Source organism: Saimiri boliviensis, chromosome 14 (assembly GCF_048565385.1).
Source record: "Saimiri boliviensis isolate mSaiBol1 chromosome 14, mSaiBol1.pri, whole genome shotgun sequence".
Taxonomy (NCBI): Eukaryota; Metazoa; Chordata; class Mammalia; order Primates; family Cebidae; genus Saimiri; species Saimiri boliviensis.
In genome coordinates, this window is record NC_133462.1 from 76,089,217 (window position 1) to 76,109,637 (window position 20,421).

The following is a 20,421-nucleotide window of genomic DNA, read 5'->3' on the forward strand; positions in this document are numbered from 1 at the left end:
AGATGAGGCCTCACTATGTTGCCCAAGCTGGTCTTAAACTCTTGGCCTCAAGTGATCCTTTCACCTTAGCTTCCTCAAGTGCTGAGATTACAGGAGTGAGCCACTGCGCCTGGCCTAGCTCTAGTTTCTAACAAGAGAACTGGACATAAAGAATGAAGTAACTCTATGAGTAACGCCAACATGACCCCAAATGTTTGGAAGGACTGCAAAGCCAGGACCTGAATACCCTTTCCAAACACCAGAACTGGTTAGGAGAAGACACACAGTGGCTATTCTGCTATCACACTACTTTCCAGGAGAAATCAAACCCAAAGGCATTTTTTAGGTCATGACTCTCAATACATATCCATTCAGGATGGTTCATCAAAAACCAGGACTGTCCTAGTTAAACAAAGACAGCTGTCTCCTTTTCCATGGGAACCCTATTGCCCTTGCCCTTCTCTCTCTGCACAATATTTCTGGTATTTCAAGAAGCTGCTTACCAAGAAGTAACCTTTATCTAAAACAACGCAGGACAGCTAATATTTAAATGACAAAGCTCTCCACATTTACTTTTTGAAATTCAAAAATATGTAAAACTCGACTAAAATAGTTTCATTGAATACATAAAAATTAAATAAACTGGGTTTGTCTCACATGGGATTTACTACACAGAATTAAAGATGGCCAGGAGTGGTGGCTCAAGCCTGTAATCCCAACACTATGGGAGACTGAGGCAAGACATTGAGGCCAGGAGTTCAAGAGCAGCCTGAGCAACGCAGTGAGACCTCATCTCTACAAAAAATTTAAAAATTAGTTGGGTGTGGTGGCATGCACCTATAGACTCAGCTACTTAGGAGGTTGAGGCAGGAGGATCCTTTGAGCCCGGGAATGTGAGGTTACAGTGAGTTATGATCTGCACTCCAGAGTAGGCAACAGAGCAAGATTCTCTCTTTTAAAAAAAAAAAAAAAAAAAAAAAAATCAATCTGTAGTTTATTCTAAGATTGATAGGAAGCCATTCAGGGTTATCCGGTAAACACTATAACAGTTATCCAAAAACCTAATCTACCATCTTTCTAGCAATATAAAGACAATTCCGTAAGTTATCTGCAGAAGAGACTGGAGACCCATTTCCTCGGCAGCCATATCATATATCATTCATCCAGTCTTCACATGATTTCAGAGCTTGAGGAAAATTTTAAATCAATGGGAAACCAGTGATTATTTCTGAATGAGAAAACAGTAATTCTCTTTGTTACAATATTAGCACACCAAAGAGAAGAATAGTATTTGCAAAATATACTCCTTAATAAAAAAATGTATTTCTTCCTACATGAATGACAATGTCATAGCCAAATACTCTTGAAATTTTCCAGAAAACAGAAGTCATTTGTTTTTTCATGCGAATCATTTCAGAAATTACAAAAGCTCACAGAAACAGGGCTACTTTTTAAGAATTATTTTGGGTACCTTTACATGAGTAGCATTCTACATTTGCTTCCTAACTACCATTCGGCACTATTCATGGTACTTAGGCTGCCTTGCGAATATCTTTGACCATGACTTACCCTCTCTATACAATTAACAGCCCGATTAAGACCAACAATTTTGAATTATTCATTTTTGTTTCTTTCCTATCATGTAATATAGTACCTTAACAGGAGTACAAATAATTTCAGTTAACTATAGCATTTCTTCTCTTAGATTATAACGGCATCTACCTCTTAGGAATTTTTATGTATTAATGAAATAATGTCACTATATTCTTACATGAAATACCAACTGACTTCAAAGATACTGCTATTTAATATCATCTTCAAAAGACTCCTTAGAATTTTTCTATCTTGCCTAGATTATGAAACCAGGAATGCCCATTGTTAATTCAGAGGCAATGCCCCAAAAGATGCACATGGGCAACCTGACAGGACACCATCACGCTTCCAGATGTATGAAAGCACAGCCAAGATTAAGCCGTAAAAATTGTGGAACAGGTTTGGCTGCTGCTATGTGTTGTGAATGGTCTCATCAGAGTGAAAGTGGTTCCTGCAATTCATCTCTTATCATAAATGGAAAACAAGACAGACTGTTAAAGCCTCTCTGTATTCTTGTTTTAAGAGGAAAACATTCCACACAGAGGTAATCAAAATTTTTGACTGTTTAACATCCTGCAAAATGCTTCTTCAATTTATGAGCAATAAAGGATAAAAATTCACAAATAAAGATAAAGTAATTACATGCGAATTCCTATCCTCACGTAGGAAAGCATGCAAATAATCACAGATGACATCCTCAGGTCATTGTAGCACCACTGAATAAAGTTCAAGGCTATTGTAAAATTAGCCTGGAAGAACTGAAGTAACCAGCTGGACATGCATAAGACAATAGATTATAAGGTGCCTAACTGCCAGAGAAACAAGGGCGCAGAGAAAAGGGAATGAAAAGGTAGACACAATATAGTGTCTGTATGACAACAAACTACAGGCTAAAATAACTTTCTATAAGACATGAAACCCCTATGTATCACAAAAACAGTATCTGCCTCTTTTTAGCCATTTAATCATTCCCACCTTGGAGCAGGACAAGATAACTTAAGTTCCACAACGTAAGATTAAACGCCGTGCTCATGAAAAATGAGGTTTCAGGTATGATGAAGCTAAAGCAGCTTTCCCAGCTAGTGAACAAGAACTTAAAAGTCATAGAAGTTAATGCATTTATTGTAATTTAGTATAAACAATTTATAAATTACACATATGAATATGTAATTCATATGTAATTATGAAAAATCACAAATGTACTGAGTGAGACAGAGCTAGAAACAGCAAAAACAGTTACTGCTATTAAATAGATGGTGGTTACAAAGCTAATTGCTGGGCAATTTTAATATATTAAGCATCCAAAAAGTCCATCAGACCTACATTTTCCCTTTCGTTGACAGATGATGACAGGAATTAGAAATAATTTTTACTACTTCTGTGACTTGCAAAATCCTGCTTTTTGCCAGCCCTCCATGATATCTTCATGGAGGAGGAGACAAGATGAAATACAGAAAGGAAAAATACAGTAAGAAAGAGTTCTCTGTTACAGGTAAAGGTGGGCATGTCCACCTACACTGAAGGGACACAAAATATGAAACAATCAAGCCCATCTGATAGGCAACCTTTAAGATTTCTTTGCTTTGCTAGGCTGTCTAGAAAAGATAAATACAGAAATTCCATTCTCAGTCAATAGCTATCTCTGCTAAGTTATGACAGTAGTTTTAAAAGGTCTTGTTCCTAGGATCCACTTATACTCCTAACAATTATTAAAGACCTTAAAGAGCTTTTGTTTATATGTATTACATCTATCATTATTTACTGTATAAATAATAAACTTACATGTTCTAATTTTTAGGAATTCAGTTTAAAAATAATAATGAAAAAGCAGTTACATTTAAAATGAATAACATTTTAATGGAAAGTATTTCTCAAGACAAAAAATGTTTATTAGAATGCTATGGATTTACATTTTTACAAATCTCTTTGGTATTTAATACTAAAGATTAAATAATAATCCAGACAGTAAGATTATTTCATTTGCCTTTGTACTCAGTATACTGTGGCATACTGTTCTGGTTGAAGAATACTGAAGAAGATCCCTTGAAAGGGTCCGAGGGGGACCTTCAAGAATTGTCACGGACCATACTTTTTGAATCCCTGAATTAGAGTTTTAAATTCAAGACTCCCAATTTTATACTGGGTTTAGCTCAAGAGAAAATTAAAACATGGAGAACCACCAATTACATAGTAATGTAGGCCTTATTAGCTCTAATGATTAGGATATATGTACACTTATTATTATTTTTTTTTTTAAAGACATAGGGCCTCATTGTAGCCCAGGCTGGAATGCAGTGGCACAATCATAGCTCACTGTAACCTCAAACTCCCAGGCTCAAGTGATCCTCCTGCCTCATCCTCCCAAGAAGCTAGGACTATAAGTGTACACCATCATGCCCAGCTAATTTATAATACATATATTTAAAGACAGGATCTCACTGTGTTGCCCAGGCTGGTCTGAAACTCCCAGCCTCAAGAGGATCTTCCCAAAGCACTGAGATTACAGGCTTGGGTCACCATGCCTGGCCCTAATGAGAAGAGAATCAGCCCCACGTGAGGTCTATGAATTTTAAGAGGATTAGCTGCTATCAAATATTCACTCAAACTTTCCTTTTAGTGACTATGAATTATTAGATATAATTTCAAGCATTAGTTGATGCAAAGAAGATAAAGCTATAGTCATTTCCAATTCTAGCCCAGAACTTCAAGGTTGTTCTTGTATATGAATGGGGGAGCAGAAAACAGAAGCATAAAGGGAAGGCAAGGAAAGGGAAGAGAAGAGAAGCATCCTTCCAAGAGAATCTGGCCCTAACACATCCAAGGTAGGTAAAGAATAGCTAAATATAGTCTTTGGGAGAATCGAGGTTAGTTTTCAAATAGTTTTCCTTAGAGCTTAACTGTCTCACAACCTTGGTTGAAAAAGGCCAAGGAGGGGCTGAAAATTGAGGCTTTGAGGTATAACAGGTATGCCACAGGATCTGGAGCCTAATTCAGTAGCTCCCAACCTTTTCAACAGCTAGAAACTCTTTTATACTGTAATTAGCCCCCTCGAACTTGATATTTAGAGTGAATCTGCCCAAAGAAACTGTATTTATCATTAATCATAAGAAATTAATGGAGTTTCTTTTGCCACACTGTGAACTATTTAAAGCCAGAATTTTGTCTACGTGCCTTTCTTTCTAAAACCTAGACTGAGGCTCACAGTAAAACTAAAACTTATGCTGAACTACACTTTCATTTTCACCTGTTTCTTCCAAAGTACTGATTTTCTTCATATAGTGGAAATAATTTTAGGTATCGTATACATTGCATTCAAACAAATATGATACTCTCCCAGAGACGTCTACTACTAACATATGAGAATGGATAGTCAGAATTCTTCCTTAATGAAAAAGTTACCTAAGTGAAGTACAATCAGAACCATATTGGTTTTCTACATCTGATTCTACCATTGTTTGAATTTTCTTCTCTATTTCTGCCTCCACTCAGGAACTCAGGATATAAGTGCTTGACTTATATCCTCCAATAGCTCCCTTTTCAAACAACAGCCAGCTTTCTGGAGTTATCACTCTTGCTTGAAAACTTACTAAATTTCTACCACCCATCGGTCTCAAAGGCCCTTCTTGATCACCTACCTTTCTGAATGTATTCCCACCAGGCCAAACAGTTCCCTGCTCCACAAACACATCTCAATCTTCCCACTTTTGTACATATATGCTATTCCTCAGGCCTGATATGCCTTTGCCCCTCATCTTCCATGCATACAGTGTGTCCAAATTTCAAAATCCAGCCATGAAAGTCAGCTTGTCACTAACATGGTCCCCATTTGCTCCAGTGAGAAGAAAGGTTCATCCCCTCCACACACTCAATACAGCATGTTATCTGTCCTCAGACAAATTTCTTTCATTGTGTTACGGTTATGTCTTATCTCCCCTGAAAGAGTAGAAAGAAGATCTGTGAGAACAAGACTTGTGTCTAATTTCCCCTGGCAAACAGATAAACTCAAATGATGGATGAATTAATTTTTCTATAAAAGAAAAAAAAAAAAAAACACCCAAAAGATATGTCTTTACTGGGCAGTTAAAATAGATGTTGGAGAAAACCTGAAAGTCTCTCTAACACTTTTTTTATTTCTCTAAGTTAATTCATATAGAATAATTTTCCATTTTTTTGGACGTTAGCATTCATAATAATGTTTTACAGTTTAATACTATGCCTCTGCCTTGTTTAATTCCCATGATATCCTGACACAGATATTCTCATTATTCACATTTTATAAATCGGAAAATGGCTTAGAGAAGGCAACCTGCCACCAGAAGGAGAGACAGAACCAGAGTCTTTAAATTCAAGTTATTTCTACTAAATTACAATAAAGACCTTAACATTTCACTTAAAAACACAAAACTAAAAGTAAATGCAAGTTTTCTCTTTCCTAATTTCTCACTCTGAACCGACTTCCCTCAAAGGCTTTTTAAAAAATGCTTTGAGTATCTTGAATTAAAGGCCAAACAGCGGTAGAAAGAAATGGCCTAAAGGCTTGAAAATCCAACCCCCTTTGTGCTTCCCTTTCTAGTATGCACAATCTGGGGAAGTCCCACCTCTCCACATCAATCTCCCTAATTGGAAATTGGGAGTGGCAACAGACACATTAACCTCACATTACCATGAAAGCTGTAGATTCACAAAAGGGGATGATTCTAAGTATGAGAATAAAGTAGAACAGGCAGACCTATGAAAAGATTGTCCCCACCTATCCAATCCCCAAACCTATTACTCATTTAATACCTGATGAACAGATAGGCTTTATAGGTTTCAAAATGTTAATTCTCCAATAAGATTAGCTGTTTCGGAAAGCTAAAACTAAAAAACACTGTCCAAGATTATCTTTGGGATTTTTTCCAGGTCCAAATTTTAAGATTTCATGAAAGTAATAATAAAGAATCCCATATGCAGTATGTCCAGAACCAAATGTGTTACCTACAGTACAGTATTTCCTCTTCCACTCTGTCTCTGGTTAACAGTACCATCTTTACCAGGGGCCCAAAATGACATACGTGGTCATCATTTTAAAATACTATTCTCTCCTTCCCGGCCTGTCCATTACATCTTACTAACAAAGAGAAAAGAGGTTGAGTTCTAAGATCTAGGTACAAAAGCCACTAATGCCACTGTGTAGCTGAGTCCTTGGGTCACTACAGTGACCTTCTGTAAGCACCAATCTCATTTCTAAAATAAGGATAATACCACCAACCTTGTAGAGTTGTTATAAAGATGACTGGTTATGTATAAGTCAGATTAAGACCGGGCACACAGGAAGGTGATCAATAAATAGATCATTATTCCTGCCTCAGAACTGCTTTAATTTCAAGGAAGAAAGTTAGAACACTGCAGTGGCAGGTAGAGCCAGCACTAAATGAAAGCTGGTCACCTCCTCTTCGTTCTGTTCCTCTCCTCTCTCTACTTTGTCAGTTCAGACCTCATCCTTCTCACCAGTATTATCATAACAGTAACCTGAACTGATATGCATGCTTGTAACCTGCATGCTTATCAATCTATCACACTTGTCCTAAAGCACCAACCTGATCATGTCAATCCTTTATTTAGCTTCCATCAATGACTTCATCACCTACATGATAAAATGCATACTCAGCACCAGGCCCTTGCCAACCTTCTCTTGCGATGCCCTGCCCGACCCCCACCACATGAATTCTCATGTCCAAGCCACATCATGCCGTATTTGTTATTTCCCAATTGCTCCATGCTCTCATGCTTCCAAACCTATCTAGAATGTTCTATCACTGATGAGCCCTTCCCATTCTTCAAAACATAGCTGAAACATCATCTTCTCTTCAAAGCTTTCCCTGACCCTAGAATTTTCTTTGGTATTCCGAAGGCCTTTCTTCACACTGCATTCACAAGCTGTATCCTAATTTTACTGGCCTTGTTTCTGGCAGTTCTAGCCCAACTGTGAAATCAGGCAAGGGACAGGCTTTATTTATCATGTTTGTATTATTCCCAGTGCCTAACACAATTTGTAAAAAATATGTTTATTTGAAAATATTTTTGTGATATAAGCTTAATATTTTTTGCATTAATATCAGCAATCTGGAAGACTAAAAAACAAAACTGTCACTATAAAGTATTTCTAGAAACTGAGATTTTTAAAATCCAATTAATTCCAAACATATCATAGATTTTTTTAATGCTGTAATAAAACTCATACAAATGCTCATATTGGAAGGTATGCCAGGCCAAATTATCATAAAAAAATGGAATCTCAGTACTTACTATAAAACCCGAAGAAAATTTCAACCCTAAGGAAGGAATGACTTTTGACTATGTTCTCACGTTAAACAGATTAAAAAATAAAATCCAGCAAAAGTAGTCTTTTAGATAATGGTAAAATATTTACTTTGGGGTGTTCTTTTTAAAAAGGCATGCTTCATCTTAAGTAGAACAAAAGCAGTGGGATAATCTTACTGGTTATTTTCTTACATTTTAATGGATTAAAACAATTATTCTCTATTTTTAAATGATTTAAACCTTTTACAAAATAAAACAGTTGAGCAATTTTGCCTCCACCAACCATTGCAAAAATTAACTTTGTAGTTTATATAATCCATAACTATTACCTACAAAAATCTATTAATGTACTGGATAAATAATAGAGAAATCAAAAATATCACTTTAGGTAACACATGCATTTAAAACTGAATCCATTTCCATGGAGAAAAGAAAAAATACACTGTAGCATTTGGTATAAAAGGAAGAGCACTAATTCAGCTCTTTTTCAAAAATGTTAGAACATGTGATTTGTGTTTTTTAACTTCCAAATATAACTCACTGTATTTAGCACCTTCTGTACTTTCCTGTATATTAGATAATTGCATACCAAGTTAAAAACAAAATAAAGGAAAACATTTCTGCCACCCACCATTTTCATTAAAGAAATGGAAATATTATACAAACACACAGAGCACCTTGTAAAGGTTGGTATGGCTAGCCCCCCAGAAAGCTGTTTTTTTGTAAATTTAAATATTTGTGGATTTAGGGGACTGAGAGAAGAAAGGAAAATTATGTGATTATTGGTTTTGGCACAAAATGTGAGCTAGTAATTTTCGAATTCAGCTCTAGAGAACCATGGAGGTGTCTCAGTGGTTGTGCATCCTGAACCCCACATCAATCAGAGAAGCACCATATTTTTTTGTCCATTTTATACACTGAACTAACCAAAGATCTCATTTGCACAAAAATGTTCATAACTTTTAGAAGTCTGAAAATCACTGAGAAAGATCAGCCAATTACAACAGTGGATAATACTGATATCAGCCCCTAATAAATAAAAATAAAAACAGAAATGTTTAATATGAAAAAATGTTTTAAAAAGTGGTAAAACATTAAGAAACAGGCAAGACTAATATTTGTAGTTGCTTTATCAATAAGTTTGTTCTGCTTCTCATCAGTTTTATCAGGCTACAGTTTGTAAAGGGAAAAAACATGCAAGTTAAGCTTTTTAACTTGGTTTTGGAAGAAAGACAGTAGATTATTTCAGCAGCAAACTGTCTGTGAACCCAAAGCAAAGATTTTTGGCAGGGTATGATCAAGCTGAGAGGCAACATTATTGTGTATGTTTGTTTAGATAAAGGGGAGGTGGCCCATATGATGTTGAGGTAGGGTATACACTTTTTCCACATTGGGGAATCTACGTAAGAAATTATAACTATTCCCAAGAACACTCCTGATTCTTAACATCTTATTCTCTCCCATGCTCCTACTTTCACACTAATTAAGGCCATCAGAAATAAGAAATAGTACTTAACTACAATAATTTAAGAAAAGAGTCATTCTCTAAATAAATCAGACTATTTAGAACTTTGCCATTCTATACACTTTGTTTTCCATGATGAAAAAACTACAGAACTAAAAGCTTCCTTGCCAGTGACCTGATCCACAGAAGCAGCTGTGATGGACCCATTTCTTCCACCATTACCTCTCTTTCCTCAGCCCCTAGAGTATGAGTGGTTGAGATAGTGACTGAGAAGAGAAAAAATATCAAAATCATCTAACAATAATCCTATTTTTTCCCATACTAAAATGCTTGTGTAGCTTGTGAAATGATTTTCCTATTTACCAAACTTTCTATAATGTGGACCATTGTTTCTTAATGCTTATTACTTTATAATAAAGAATGTAATTGAGTCTCCCCACAGTAAGACTCATTAATTTCAAAAGATGAAAGATCAGAAAAAAGGCTGGGCACGGTGGCTCACACCTATAATCCCAGCACTTTGGGAGGCCGAGGCGGGCAGATCACTTGAGGTCAGAAGTTTGACACCAGTCTGGCCAATATGGTGAAACACCATCTCTACTAAACATACAAAATTTAGCCAGGCATGGTGGTAAGTGCCTGCAATCCCCACTACTTGGGAGGCTGAGGAGGGAGAATCACTTGAACTCGGGAGGTGGAGGCTGCAGTGAACAGAGACTGCACCACTATACTCCAGCCTGGGCAATGGAGATAGACTTCTTCTCAAAGAAAAGAAAAAAAAAATTATATATCAGAAAAAACATTAATTAGCATTTGCATTTTGAAATCAAACTATAAGACTACTCATTGATAGAAACAATCCTTTCCATTTGGCTAAAAATAAAAAGTCAATGACAAGATGAATAATTTTAACTACTTTTAGAAAAGGAACTAAAAAATTTAGTTCCTAACCTAAGTTCCTAATATCAGTAACTAGTTCCTAATATCAATGGATACTCTTTTGAAAGTTTAAAAATAAAAATACTACTAGTTTGTTCTAAAACAGAGGTATAAAGCCAGATGTCATACATCTACTCTCCAAACTTTGGTCCCTTAATTGTTTATCATGTAACTGACCTATCCAACAAAATATTAAGAATCACAATTCTAGCTTCTTCCCTACGGTAAAACTATGGTAAATGACAGCACTTCTTTATCTATGATAGCATGCTAATAAAACACTAATACCTGCAAGATAAGCATAGAGACTTAGAAAAATGACCTACATACAAGACTGTACAGACTTTCCCATGCTATTTTCCGGACTTAGAGACAAACCAAGACAAGTTTCTTGTGGTTTATTTTCAACTAGATTAAATAGGCAAATTTTGTGTAAGTTATATATTGATATTAATTTCCTCAAAAGAAGATCTGACATAAAACATCTAAGGGCATAACAACTTAAAGTTTCTGCAAGATCGCAAAATGTCTTCTTGCTCTGAAATTAATATCTGAAACAGACTAACACACATGAGCTATATGCCTCAATCCTTTTTAGTATAAGGCAAAGTATATATTTTTAACAGATTTTGATACTCTATACTTTCAAAAAGTGTCAAACTTTCATCTGTCTGTAACTCCTTCCTCTTAAAATATAAAAATTTTATTTATAGCACATTTATATCATTAAAATCATTGCTAAATATACAATATAGGCAAGAGTAATCATATTTGTGTTTTTATACCTAACTGTTATTTTCTGATTAGAAAATCTGTCTCTTCAAAGAAATAACCACACACTGGTATATTTTTCTATTTTTCAAACCAAGACAAAACTGAGCTCATCCTTGATATATATAGTTTTTTAAAACTGGAGCCTTTTTAAAAGTGATTTCTACATTATCTTTCTAACCAATACGCACTATCAGAGGAGATGCAATTCATGACTTGTACCACCTGAGGGCACTCCTAAAATCTTTAAAAAAAAAACAAGAATCACATTTTCATCTACTAGGAAGGATACCTAGTCCTACTTCAAATTCATGGGCTCAGTCATGGTTTCAAAAACATCTTTCAGGCCGGGCACGGTGGCTCAAGCCTGTAATCCCAGCACTTTGGGAGGCTGAGGCGGGTGGATCACGAGGTCGAGAGATCGAGACCATCCTGGTCAACAGGGTGAAACCCCGTCTCTACTAAAAATACAAAAAATTAGCTGGGCATGGTGGCGCGTGCCTGTAATCCCAGCTACTCAGGAGGCTGAGGCAGGAGAATTGCCTGAACTCAGGAGGCGAAGGTTGCGATGAGCTGAGATCGCACCATTGCACTCCAGCCTGGGTAACAAGAGCGAAACTCCGTCTCAAAAAAACAAATAAACAAACAAAAAAATCTTTCAGAAAACATATGTGTTTCTTTACACAAAGATGATAAATAAGCGTAATTCCTATCCACTGCATCTTCTCTGGGCAACAAAAGAGTTTCTAAAGCAGGATGAAACACACCTAAATGCTTCAAATAAAGGGGTTACAGAATTAAAGAGAACTAAACTCACAGGATTATCTTTCTAGATTATACATTTATCATCAATAAAAAGTTGACATTTCTATAGAAAATAAAAGTTCAAGAAACACTTCAAATATATACATGATCAAAAAGTTAACAAAAAGATTTGCTTTAACATATATGCGGCACTTCAGTTCAACACAAATAAACCTTCAGTTTTGCTTTGGCTCTGGGGGAAAAAAAAAAAAAAGGAAAGAAAATACAAGTAAACCATGGACACCTTACCTGTTTCCTGTGAATTTAACACTTCTAAGGCATGCATCATGGCACTTGCGAAGACATTGGCATCCTCTTTGCTGCCAAAGTTGAGACCATACACCTGTCTAGCATCTCGCCACTGGTGGAAGGTCTGTGTAGCTTGATTGTACTTCAACCCTTTAGGAATGGCACAATTTATCACGACCTAGAAGACAATAATTCTTTATAAAGTCAAACCAATAACTGGTAAAATCAAGGATGTCAACAAATCCTGATTGTGTATATTAATTCAAATGTGTTCCTAACAGACCTTGGCAAACACAATGAACAATTATCTAGGGTACAATCTACAGATATATCAGTCTGATGGAAGTTAAGCTTTCTGCTGATACAAAGGTCTGCCACAAAACAGTAAATCAGCAAAACAAAAGAAAATCTATTTCCCTCATTAAATATATTTTAACTTGTTTGCTGAAATATCACAATTACAAAAAATTATACACAACTTAAGAGTGTATCTCAGTGAATGTTCACATGAAGTCAATCTGATTAAGAAATCAAACAGTAACACCAGAAGCCCCTCTTCTTAATTCCTCCCACCTCCCAAAAGGTATTAGCCACACTTCTAACATCATAAATGACTTTCGTAGGTTTTTGGATTTTATATAAATGGAGTTATACAACATGTATTATAATGTATCTGCTCTTTTTTTTCTTTTTTGAGATAGAGTCTCACTCTGTCACCCAGGCTGAAGAACAGTGGTGCAATCTTGGCTCACTGCAACTTCTGCCACCCAGGTTCAAGCAATTCTCCTGCCTCAGCCTCCCAAGGAGCTGGGATTACAGATGCCTGCCACCGCGCAAGGCTAATTTTTGTGTTTTGAGTAGAGATGGGGTTTCACCATGCTGACCAGGCTGGTCTTGAACTCTTGATTTCGTGATCCATCCATCTCGTCCTCTCAAAGTGTTGGGATTGCAGGCATGAGCCACCGTGCCCAGCCATAATGTATCTGCTCTCTTATTCTCAAAATTACATTTATAAGAGCCACCCACTTGTTACATGCAGCTATGGTTTGTTCATTTTCACTGCTCTATGGTATTGCTTTGCATACATCATGTTTATTTAACCATTCTGCCATTAATGAACATTTGGATTATTTGAAGTTTGAGTAATTACAAATAGTGATGTTATGAACTTTCTACTGAAAGTCTTTTGGTGTAAACAAGCATTCAATTTTTGGGGGCACATACCCAAGAGTGAAAATATCACAGGATATGTGTATGTTCAGCTTTAGAAGAAAACTCCAAGTAGCTTTCCAAATTGGTTCTAGTAACTTATACTTCCACAAGAGTATACAAAAGTCTGTGCTACTTCCACATACTATGCAACATTACAACTGTCAGTGTTTATTTTAGCAATTCTGGTGGGTATGAATGCTCTATCATTGCAGTTTTTGTTTGTATTCCCCTGATTTTTATTAGTTATCTAGCTATCTCCTTTTGTGAATAACTGCTTGAAATAAGTCTCTTACCCATTTTTCTCCTGAGTTGTCAATCTTTTTCTTCTTTGATTTCTAAGCCCTATATATATTCTGGATTAGATATCATTGTTGGTTATCTGTGTTGCAAATATCTTATGCTATTCTATGAATTGCCTTTTTACTCTTAACAGTGTCTGATCAAGTTCTTCCCTTTCATTCTGTCCAAATCAGCAATCTTTTCCTTTATAGTTACTTCTTTTTTTTTTTTTTTTTTTTTTTTTGAGACGGAGTTTCGCTCTTGTTACCCAGGCTGGAGTGCAATGGCGCCATCTCGGCTCACCGCAACCTCCGCCTCCTGGGCTCAGGCAATTCTCCTGCCTCAGCCTCCTGAGTAGCTGGGATTACAGGCACGTGCCACCATGCCCAGCTAATTTTTTGTATCTTTAGTAGAGATGGGGTTTCACCATGTTGACCAGGATGGTCTCGATCTCTTGACCTCGTGATCCACCCGCCTCAGCCTCCCAAAGTGCTGGGATTACAGGCTTGAGCCACCGCGCCCAGCTTATAGTTACTTCTTTAGAACCCTGTTTAACAAATGTTTCTCAATCACAAGGTCATTAAAATATTGCCTCATATTATCTTGTAGAAGCTTTATTTTACCTGTCACATTTGCATTCCCAATCCAACTGAAATTGATCTATGCCTATGGTGTGAAGTGGGGATCAAGTTTACTATTTGTTTCAATATGGTTGTCCAAATGATCCAGCACCATCACTGTGCTGCAGGTTTGCCTGAAGTACATAAATCAAGTATCTGTGTGGCTCTATTTTCTCCTACAGATCCATATGCTTATCTTTTTGCCAACTCTATAGTGTCTTAATTATTGTAGCTTTATATGAAATCTAGATGACCATTAGAGTGTCTTCCTGTTACATTCTTCAAAACTGCTTTGGCTCTTATCAGTCCTTTGAGTGTAGCAAGTTTTACATTCTGATTATCAGTTTCTACCAAAGAAATTTTGAGGACTTTGAGGTTGCACAAAAGCTAACATATCAATCTGGGGAGGGTCTTGAGTATTGATATAGGAGTCTTCAGTATCTTTCATTAGATTTATTATTTTATATTATTAATAGAGTTTTAAGTATTACAATCTTTTATTATTCCTAATAATTTACATTAAGGTTTTTACCTCTACATACACAACCATGTCATCTGCAACTGACAGCTTTATTTCTTCCTTTCCAATCTGTGCACAATGTATTTCTTTTTATCTTCATACACTGGCTAGAAAGCACAATACAACACTCAAAAGAAGTGTTCATAACAAGTATCTTTATTTCCTGATTTTAGAGGAAAAGCCTTCTCAATTAAGCCATTAAAAATATAATCTTTCACGTGAAGCAAGGTGGCTCATGCCTATAATTCCAGCACTTTGGGAGGCTGAGGCAGGTGGATCACTTGACGTCAGGAGTTCAAGAGCAGCCTGACCAACATGGCAAAATCTTGTCTCTACTAAAAACACAAAAATTAGCTAGGCATGGTGGCATGTGCCTGTAATCCCAGCTACTTGGGAAGCTGAGGCAAAAGTATCACTTGAATCTAAGAAGCAGAGGGTTGCAAAGCTGAGACTGCGCCACTCCATTCCAGCCTGGGCAACAAAGTGACACTCTGTCTCAAAAAATAAGCATATAAATAAATGATCTTTCATGCAATAATTTTATTGATACCTTTTATCTGGGTAAAAACCCTCCTATTACTTGACAGCTCAGAGTTTTCATCATGACTGAATACCGCATTTTATCGAGTGCTTTCCAACATCTCTTGAGGCGACTGGCTTTTCTGTTTTTATGCAGTAAATTACACTGATGATTTTCTAGTATCAAGCCAATCTTACATTCCTAGGATAAACAATCTTGGCCCTCACATATCAATTTTTACACATGTCTAGATTTTTGTTTGATATTGCTCTGTTTGAAATCTTTACATGTACTTTCATGAGTGAGATTGACCTGTAATTTCCTCTCTGTTGTATTTACGCCAGGTTTTGATACAAAAGTAATGCTGGACTCAAACTGAATTAGCACTGTAGAGTTGGAAAAATATATAGGCACCCTCTTTTGTATTCTCTGGAAAATAGTATGTAATACTGGTGTTTCTCTAGTTGTTCTTCTGTGTTTTCCTAGGAATTTCTACATTTCATCTAAATATTCAAAATTACTAAAACAAAGTAACTCAGAATGTCCCCTTAATCACTTAAATGTCTGTAAGATTCATAGTGATATCCCTTCTTTCTTTATAACGGTTATTTAAACCATTCTCTCTCTTTTTTTTTAAGAGCTGTGCCTCACAAGGACTTTAGAGACGAACCTTTCCTTAGTGTGTCTGCTTTCTCCTGCATTAATTTCTGCTCTTATCTTCATTGTTACCCTCTTTCTATTAATATTTTATATGGCTTTAACAGCCTATTCCAGGCGTCCCCAAACTATGGCCCGCAGGCCGCATGCGGCCCCCTGAGGCCACTTATCCGGCCCTCCGCCGCACTTCAAGAAGGGGCACCTCTTTCATTGGTGGTCAGTGAGAGGAGCACAGTATGTGGCGGCCCTCCAACAGTCTGAGGGACAGTGAACTGCCCCCCCCTCCCCCGTATAAAAAGTTTGGGGACGCCTGGCCTATTCTTTAATTTCTTGAGATACAATCTGAGGCTGGCTGAAAAGTCAACAATACTTCTTTTCTAAAATAAACATTTTAGCCTTTAAATTTCACTTTAATCACAAGTTTGGTTGCATTCTATTGGTGTTAATATATAGCATGTTCATCATTATTTGGCTCAACTAATTTTTCTCACTTCATTGTGATTTCTTCTCTGACTCATGGGCTATTCAGAAAGGTGTTTCTTAACACCTACACCTATGAAATTCTCCATTATCTTACTTCTAGATTAATTCTGCTATGACCACACACTTTATATGATTTTAATCCTTTGAAATTTGTTGACACTTTCTTTAGGACCAAGCATATATACAATTTTGAAATTGTGACATGTGTATTTGAAAGGTATGTGTGTATATATGCCAATTAGGCTAGGGAGGTAACTGTGTTTTTCAAACTGTCTATATAGTCTTACAGACTTTTTTTTCTGACTACCTGTTCTATCAGTTATTAAGAGAAGTAAATAAATTAAAGATTCCTGCTGTGACTCGCAAATTTGTAACCAGAACAATAGAAACTTTGAGATCTCTGGTTCCAAAATGGCAGCGCAGAAGCAAGCTATGGAGAAAATTGCAATTACTTTTGCACCAACCTAATAGTTCCCTACTCTCCCTGCACCCCCAACAAAAAAAAATCAAGTATACAGCACCAAAATTATCACCAGCAATATCCCACAACTCAAATATGGGTAGGAGACAGTTCCTGGAGACACAGAGAAATGAAAAAGATCTCACCAGACAGTAAGAGAATCAGACATCCATATCTACAATGGCCCTCCCCACAGCCTGCTGGCACCAAGCACACACAAAATCTCCCCCAAACTCATGGCTTCTACACTGGAAAAAGTGAGATCAAGGGAAACAATAAACTTCTCCACCATCTTGGGTTCAGGGCAAAAGACCCATCTCTCATCTCAAACCATGGGAAGCATTGGGAGTGCCAGAAGGGAGAAATATCCCTGAGGACAGCCAGATATAAAGTGGAGAAGCAGGACTAGCCCAGAAAGTCTACTGTGTAACTTGGCCAAAAGAGACACAGAGTCAAAGTGGCTGTTCAGCAGCACCATCCTGTACCCTAGCCAGCCTTCCCACACTACCAGGACATTTCCATTGGGACCTCATCGATTTGTGATGGGTAGTACTCTGATTGTTTACTAGAACCTAGGCAAATCTAGACTTTTATTTTTTTGAGACGGGGCTTGCTGTGTCTCCTGCTGGATGTGGCTCGTGCCTGTAATTCCAGTACTTTGGGAGGCCAAGGTGAGCAGATCACCTGAGGTCAGGAGTTTGAGACCAACATGGAGAAACCCTGTCTCTACTAAAATGTAAAAATTAGCTGGCTATGTGTGCCTGTAATCCAGCTACTTCGGAAGCTGAGGCAGGAGAATCACTTGAACCCGGGAAGCAGAGGTTGCAGTGAACCAAGATCACACCACTGCACTGCAGCCTAGGCGACAAGGTGAGACTCCAACCACTCCCCCCACCCCCACCAAAAAAAAGTTAAAATGTTACGCACATTTTACCACAATATAAGGCTGGAGTGTAGTGACCATTCAAAGGCACAATCATAGGACATAACAGTCTTGAACCCCTGGCCCTAGGCAGTTATCCTGCCTCAGCCTCTCAAATAGCTGGGACTACAGGCACAAGCCACTGCACCCATCCTCCTGATGTGGCTTATATAAATATTGGGGTGGGTGTGTCACAAATCCTTAGATACTAGAAACCCAAAGCTACTAAAATTTAACATTATCAGAAAATTAGAAGACCCATTTTAAGGCAAATCAATATCCCTGTTTGGCAAATAGCTTAAAATGGCAAACAAGAGAAAAGACAGTTACATTTACTTTTTCAATTGTTCATGACAGAATGTTAGAAAAAGTTGTGGAAAATATTACTAGAATCGAAATTATATAAACTACTGTTTCTTTTTTCCATTTTAAATCCGAATTATTTCACTCATCTAACCACTGAGGATAGACAGTAATGCAAATAATCTTTAAAAGTTTTAAAATTAAGTATTTTCACGTAATAACTACTTATTGGATATCTACTGTGAGCATGCTGTGAGATTTGGAATACATCATAATCCTAAATTCTGTGCTTCAGACCCAGTAAGCTTGTGTCTAGACTGGTGGTGATGTTCCATCCTACACATGCCTATCCATTTTTAGCCTGACCATAACAGAGTAAACAGTGCAGTAAACACCCACACTTCCTTGTGGCCTGACTCAATATCTTATCCTGTCTATGAGGTCATCCATGACCCTTTCTCCTATCTTCTCAACAAACTAAGGATGCTTTTATGCCCTCACTGTGCTCTATTTTACACTTGTCACAATTGAAACATTTAACTGTTGTTATTTGCTTATGTGCTTAACATCCCCATTCTTTACTGCATCTTTCATTGAAGATCAGGAATGATATTCTATATAAAACCCAAGCATAGGCCAGGCCAGGCACAGTGGCTCACGCCTGTTATCCCAGCACTTTGAGGGGCCAAGGAGGGTGGATCACAAGGTCAGGTGTTTGAGACCATCCTGACCAACATGGTGAGACTCCATCTCTACTAAAAATACAAAAATTACCTGGGTGTAGTGGTGCACACCTGTAATCCACCTACTCAGGAGGCTGAGGCAGGAGAATTGCTTGAACCTGGGAGGCGAGGTTGCAGTGAGATCATGCCACTGAACTCTAGCCTGGCGACAGAGCAAGACTCCATTGCTCCTCCCCCAGCCCCCCCAAAAAGGGCATAGTACCCATAAGCACTTAACAAATGTTAGGCTGGAAAATGAAGTATCTTAATATATTTATATAATGTATTTATATAATTTGTACATACTCAATTTTTTAAGTAAATATTGGGTGGTTTTCACAGCTCTTACTATAGAAAGTTTAGATGTTTAGTAAGTTACAATAACATGTGCCCACGTAGAACAGACTGACCACCATTAAGATATGTAAGAATGATGGCCAGCCACAATGGTTCATGCCTATAATCCCAGCTACTTGGGAGACTGAGACAGAAGGATCACTTGAGCCCAGGAAGCCAAGGTTTCAGTGAGATATGTGGTCAACACCACTGCACTCAGGGCCTGGGTAACAGAGCAAGAGACTGTCTCAAAAAAATAAAAATAAAGAAGAAGAAATGCAAGAATCAAAGAAAGAAAACCAATTATTTATTAGATTTATTCTTAGGTATGATGTTTAAGTATCATTAGAATAAAATCATACTTTTCTAATTGTTTATTGCTTCGTTATACAAAATTGCAAGTGGTTTTTATATACTAATCATGTAACCAGCAACCTTGCTGAAAAATCTTTTTTGTTCCCATGGTTTATCTGCAGTTACTCCTGGCAGATTTTTATGCAGACAATTATACATCATTGGTAAGGCCAGCTGTTTCTTTCTTATCAATTCTTATAGCTTCTATTTCTTTTTTTTTTTTTTTTTTTTGAGACGGAGTTTCGCTCTTGTTACCCAGGCTGGAGTACAATGGTGCGATCTTGGCTCACCGCAACCTCCGCCTCCCAGGCTCAGGCAATTCTCCTGCCTCAGCCTCCTGAGTAGCTGGGATTACAGGCACACGCCACCATGCCCAGCTAATTTTTTGTATTTTTAGTAGAGACGGGGTTTCACCATGTTGACCAGGATGGTCTCGATCTCTTGACCTCGTGATCCACCCGCCTCGGCCTCCCAAAGTGCTGGGATTACAGGCTTGAGCCACCACGCCCGGCTAGCTTCTATTTCTTAATCTTTGTATTGGTTATCTAGTACCTCCTCTGTAACACTAAATGAATGTGATTAGAGCTAAAATGCTCAAACTTTTTTACAAGTTTAACGGAAATGCTCTCGACACTGTACCATCCCATAAGATACCTGCTATATGCTATTTTCCACCCATATCGACTGAAGAATATTAATTTTATGCCTAATGTGATGAGAACTGTTATGTATTGATTCAAATTTTATCAAATGCTTTTCCTGAACATTTGCTTTTGTAGGTTTTTCTCCTGGTAAACAACATTAGTAAGTTATCTAATGTTAACCATTCTTATATTACTAAGGCACAGAGATAAGCCCTATTTGATCAAGAAGTGGTTTTGTTTTTATTCATTACTACATTTGGCCTGCTAATATCTTATTGAGGACTAT

The 20,421-nt window shown here is 37.2% G+C and overlaps 1 protein-coding gene across 8 annotated transcripts in view; it reads right to left on the reverse strand.

Annotated features, from left to right (window-relative positions):
- Positions 1–20,421, reverse strand: part of ENAH (ENAH actin regulator) — a 154,074-nt gene that overhangs the window by 47,999 nt on the left and 85,654 nt on the right. For all 8 annotated transcript variants that reach the window (XM_074385269.1, XM_074385261.1, XM_010340891.3 and 5 more), the window contains one exon: positions 12,104–12,281. In XM_074385269.1, coding sequence (XP_074241370.1) covers positions 12,104–12,281 — 178 coding nt within the window. The remainder of the gene's footprint in view (positions 1–12,103; positions 12,282–20,421) is intronic.